General features: G+C 34.4%; 1 protein-coding gene across 2 annotated transcripts in view; it reads right to left on the bottom strand.

Annotated features, from left to right (window-relative positions):
* LOC145249442 (glutamate receptor ionotropic, kainate 2-like) overlaps nt 1–6,000 on the bottom strand; it is a 1,370,511-nt gene that overhangs the window by 360,974 nt on the left and 1,003,537 nt on the right. For both annotated transcript variants that reach the window (XM_080110999.1, XM_080111000.1), the window contains exon 7: nt 4,596–4,763. In XM_080110999.1, coding sequence (XP_079967125.1) covers nt 4,596–4,763 — 168 coding nt within the window. The remainder of the gene's footprint in view (nt 1–4,595; nt 4,764–6,000) is intronic.

Below are 6,000 nucleotides of genomic sequence, written 5' to 3'. Positions count from 1 at the left end.
GAATTTCTTAAATAGTAGACATTATCAAAACTATGTATTTGGATAAAACATTAGAACATAAATTCTATAGCTAAGGTTTAGTATCATTTTATTTTGATTTTAACCTTTGTATGGGGAGATAGAAGCGGTGAAAAATTGTTTTTTTCGAAGAATAATTTTGAACATTATAAATCATAATAATTGAATATTGAATCGATTATAATTACGGTTTACAATAACAATTTATATATAAACTAGCATGGGTACCCGGCGTTGCCCAGGTGTTTGGGTGTGTATGCTGAGCTAAAAACAAAAACAAAAACACGGTCAATGGTTTTAAATTTGACACCTATTATGACCCCTTAAAATTTATTGTTTTGGGCTCAGATCAAGTTATTAAGTTAGATCCATGTTCAAGGAACCTATATCTAAAATTTCAAGTGTTTGGACCCCAAATTGTCGGAGGAGTTTGGTAGAGTTCTCAAAGGTCAAATCGTTGAACTTTAACCCCCTATCAGCCAAATTTCTGGCCGAAAACGGATCATATAGATTTTCCCAAATCTCAGTACCCTGTATATCAAATTTCGAATCTATAGACTAAAAATTGGCAAAGTTATTGCGTAGGGAAATGTACACACACACACACACACACATGTTCACCTTTATAGATATATAGATAGATATATAATTGGTCGGATTTGGACCTTAGAATTCCCTCTTGTTATTTTATTAGATGGGAGATTATTTATTTTATCGGCACGACTTTCCGGCTAGGAATTTCTATCCTGGGTCCCAAAATTAACAGAGATTGGATCATTCCTGTAATGATCAGGTCCCTGTTGATTTTGCGACGGGAGTTTAGTTCTGTGCAGTTCTAGGAGGTCAATTTCTCTTAAATAGTAGGCATTAACAAAATTATGTATTGGATTTGGATAAAATTAGAATAAAAATTCTATAATATTTTGATTTTAACTTTCGTATTGGGGAGATGAAAGTAATGAAAAGTTCTTTTCGAAGAATAATTTTTACGATTATTAATCATTATACTTGAATACTTAATCTTCGGAATACTATTCACACGATTTGAATCGATTAAAGCCTGCAATTATAATTACGGTTTACAATAACATTATATATTTTATTATTTTATTAGATTCATTGTATCGGCACAAATTTCCGGCTAGACATTTTTATCCTGGGCCCCCAAATCAGCAGATAATTCATGTAATGATCCGGTCCCTGCTGATTTTGCGGTGGGAGTTTAGTTCTTTTCAGTTCTAGAAGGTCCACCCTCCAAGGCCTGGCATTCTCATTTTGAGAAAGAGTTTATTGGTAATCGCCTGAAGTGCCCTCATTGACGAGGCTGCCCTGGCAACTTTTGCAGTGGGAGAGAACTCAACAACTTTCCCGTATGATTTCTGATAAAGGATATTGAATTAATCGCTGACTCATCTATGTCTCTATTTATATCAACCGGAAATGTATTTACTATATATATATATATATATATATAGTGTACAGAAAGTTGTTAGTTGAGACAGATCATTGGTACCGTCGGTTTCAAGCCCGATAAGGCCCGTTTAAGGTATCCTTATCAAGCTCTCTTCAGCCAATATTCGTCTATCTTATAACCGGAAGTGTGAAGATAGACGAATATTGGCTGAAGAGAGCTTGATAAGGATACCTTAAACGGGCCTTATTATCGGGCTTGAAACCGACGGTAACAATGATCGATCTCAACTAACAACTTTCTGTACACAAAATATAAATACGCTCTTACAATTTGGATTTTCCTTTTAATTGAGCACTCTGCTGGAATTATTTTTCCAAAAAAACTAATCATATATATATATATATATATATATATATATATATATATATATATATATATATATATATATATATTTGTTTTGCAATACTTAACTTCTTTTTTTCTTTTTGGACTGAATTTAATTATTTATACGAAAGTGTATTTTTAACTAAATGCGAGTTGGGAATAATTTTGACAAATTTGGTATCCCCAAATTGGGAGAGGCATACGTATTGTTAAAAATATAATTACAATCTAGATTCAGCCACTCTGATGAGTTGTAGACGACGAAACACTTGTCAGTGAATAATTATATATATATATATATATATATATATATATATTTACATACATATATAATTATACAGGTATATATACATATGTAGCATCATAGTAAATTGAATATTGACATTCATCTGAAATCGATTAACCCTAATCCCAAGTTAACATCCTTTGAGACACCGGTAAAAATATTTATGACTTTAAATTTGAAAAAAATACCAATAAATGCTAAAATAAATTTGTCAGGTCTCATTGGACTTTTTCGCTTTTAATACGATTTAACAAACTCCACCCAAACAAGATTGCACCGCGCGTTTACAACATTATTAGAATATTAATATACAGTTCACATTCTGTTAAATTCTTTCACCAAACATCCCTCGTATATATTCATTTCTTAGCAATCAATGGAATTCTTTTATAGATTTGCATTTAAAATTTTACCTAATAATAATAGAGAAATGAAATCCATTTCTTAAGAATGGCAGATACAAATTCTTATGAATTTTAGTTAATTGAATATTATTTAAACATTAGTTTGTGTTTACTACTAATTAGCTAACAATTATAAACACCCAAGCGCAATTCGAGGATAAAAGTAATAATATTGTCAATTATAACGAAATGAAAAGTGTATATTATCTTTCGAAGAAAGCTAAACGATATTTTTTCTTTAAAAGAGAAGTTTAGTTATCTTTAAAGACATGTTACAAGTTTTAGCCCTTATGAGATTTTCTTTCAAGCGTTTTAAAAAAAATTTAGGAATTATTTTTTTCTAGGAGATGTGAAAATCTCTCTGGGTAATAAGTTCGCTGGGATGTTAAATGGACAAGTTTTAAGTCTTTTCAAGTAAAAGCACGCGGCCTTCCGTGACACTGTTATAAAAATAAGGGGCACCTTGTTGCAATATATTTGGACTATAATAGGGTAGTGATTGAATTGCTGCCCACATCAGTAATATTCGGCACAAAGCCCAGAAAGTGGAGATCTAAAGCAAGCTACCCCTCAAAATTGCCTGAGTAACCCCGTCGGCATTCCCCGGTCGGGGCGCCTCAGGTGACAAGCGATAAACTTGCCTCACTCGAAAGCCGGGTGACAAGGCCTGGTAGGGTGGACTTCCTGGGTGATACCCAGGCGGTGTACCTCAGTCCGACAGGTGCTGGGCCGGTTCCCGTCCGCTCACCTATGGGGCTGAGTGTAAAGAACGAATCCTTGACTTGCACTACTACCCTGTCTCCCTGCAGCCGAAGCCGTTAGGAGATACATCCCATCATAAAGAGTTATAACGGGGGTAGTTATTTATACGCTGTTCACCGCAGCAAAATGTGGCACAAGGCCGGAAAGTGCAGAACAGGTGAGCTCCCCTAAAGAAGGGGCACTCTCGCCTCAACAAAAATTGCCTGGGCACCCCCGTCGGCATTCCCCGGTAGGGGCACCTCAGGCGACAAGCAATTGACTTGCCCCACCGGAAAACCCGGTGGGGCAAGTGTCTCCTAATATTGTTTTTCATATGCCGATATCGATCTGCATTAGCAATCAACATAAGCAAAGTGTAATTCGTTTTGTGTTGAAAATGTTTACTTGAAATTATATTTGGGATAGAAACGACTGCTGAACGAATGCTAATACAAACAACTCCATTGTTATCGACAATTATTCTATGGTATATTTTAAAAAGAAACAATGGAGAGAAAAATACTGAAAACATGGTGAGACTTGTTATCGCTCAGAACCAGGAAACGTCATCTGTTGTTGCCAGTGAGCGATTATCACTAATTCTTCGTGTGAGAATTTCTAGTAAGAAAAAATAATATAAGAAAAGCAAATTAGATGGTAGATTAATAATATACGTTCATTATAAAAAAAAATTAACTTATAAATTTAAAAAAGAATACACACACACACACACACACACATATATATATATATATATATATATAAATAGAGGTAGAACGAGAGAGTGAAAAATAGAGGACGAATGAAAGCCTGAGAACGAGAGAGACAAATGAGATGTGTAATTCAAACGATAGAAATAGCGAGGCATAAAGAAGGGGCAAGATAGACGGATATAGAGATCCAGGGCTCGAAAGAAAACTGGGATGAGCAACTCAAGCATTATATATATATATATATATATATATATATATACACGCACAGAAAGAGAGAAAGAGAAGAAAGGAAAAGTGGAGTGGACACTTAAAGTCATAGATAGATAGATAGATAGATAGATAGAGGGAGAGGTGGATAAGATAGATATAGGAAGATAGAAAGTGGGAGAGTTAGCGAGAGAAAATGTGATGAACTATTCAAGCAATATATAGAGAGAAGGAAAGAGAGAAGGAGAGAGAAGAGGAGACAGAAAGGAGAGAGAGGAAGAGAAAGAGCGAGAGAGAAAGAGAAAGAGCGAGAGAGAAAGAGAGAGGCGAGAGAGATGATGAAAGAGAATTGGAATGAGCAATTCAAACGCTAAAAGCCGCTGTAAAATAGATTAAAATCACGTGACAACATTTCTATTGAGACCCACCGTTAGCTCTGACTGTCCCATCAGCGGGGACTTTCCCGTCCGGCTCTGATCCAACTGCCAATCGCTGACAACGCTTAGAACCTGAGGCTTAGTGGGATCAACCAATCGGAACGACGAGATGTTGACCCCATGGTGCGTAAACTGTTTCAACTCGTCATAACGGATATCCTGTGGAGAAATAAACATTGAAAGTTAGTAACAAATACAATAATTCAAGTTAGTAACAAATACAATAATTCAAGTTAGTAACAAATACAATAATTCAAGTTAGTAACAAATACAATAATTCCAGAAAGCATGACAGAATCATCAAGAACGGGCAGCGAAAGTAAAAGACATTTGTTTGGTTAACCAAAAATGATTTTAAAAATAAACTCATAAAATGTGAGATTTTTTTGTCAGAAATCGCTCTAGACAAGGTATGAAGCCACTTATGTAAAGAACTAAAAATATGATTTCAATTATATATTTACACGTGTATGGTCTGGAAAACAAATTTCTATAACGAAGTATATAAATCTATAAAATATATTTATACTCTAGTATTAACGAAATAAATAAACGTGAGGCAAATGAACAGATAAAAAAAAATGAATAAATAAACAGAGCTTAACAATAAAATAGATGGATGATGAAGTCGCCGCGAGAAAAAAAAACAACCATAAACCCAAATATAGGGAGGTTAACGACGGTAAATGTATAATATTACTTCAGATCCAAACGAAAACACGTGCCAATAAACAACCGCCAAGTTAAAATAATACAATTAGCGGAGAAGTTTGGTAAAGTTTGCAAAGATCAAATCGTTGAACTTTGACACTAACTTTTTGGCCGAAAACTGATTAAAAAGATTTTCCAAAATCTCAATACTCTTTATATCAAATCTCGAGTCTGTAGATTGAAACTTGACAGTAGTTTTGTCGGGAAATGCACACACATACACAGACAGACAGACAATTACACTTATATATATATATATATATATATATATATATATATATATATATATATACACACATATATAGTACTTATTTCATAAGTTAAAACAATATTTTGGATGCCATAAACTGGAATCAAAACCACAACATATAGTGCTGCAGCCTTGTTCCCTACTGTTTGAGCTATCGACAGTTAGATTAGAAATATTTAAACCTATATGTATCCGCCAGGCCACGCGTTAACGCAAGTATTAGATCGATTTGTATAGCGCAGACACATATACTGACGTACGCACACATGAGCGCGCACGCACACAGCCCACTCGCACGATCACGCACACACACACTTTGCTGATAGTCGGAAATTGACAGTTTTAAGGCTTTAAAATCACACAGAAGGAGACTTTGTGACCTTTAAATTATCAATTTAATTAAAATATAAAAACCATTTTTGGTTTTGTAATCAT

Source organism: Euprymna scolopes, chromosome 28, assembly GCF_053919585.1.
Source record: "Euprymna scolopes isolate OS-2025 chromosome 28, ASM5391958v1, whole genome shotgun sequence".
Lineage (NCBI taxonomy): Eukaryota > Metazoa > Mollusca > Cephalopoda > Sepiida > Sepiolidae > Euprymna > Euprymna scolopes.
Note: the sequence above shows the minus strand (reverse complement) of the source record. Positions and strands in the feature narration are given on the sequence as shown.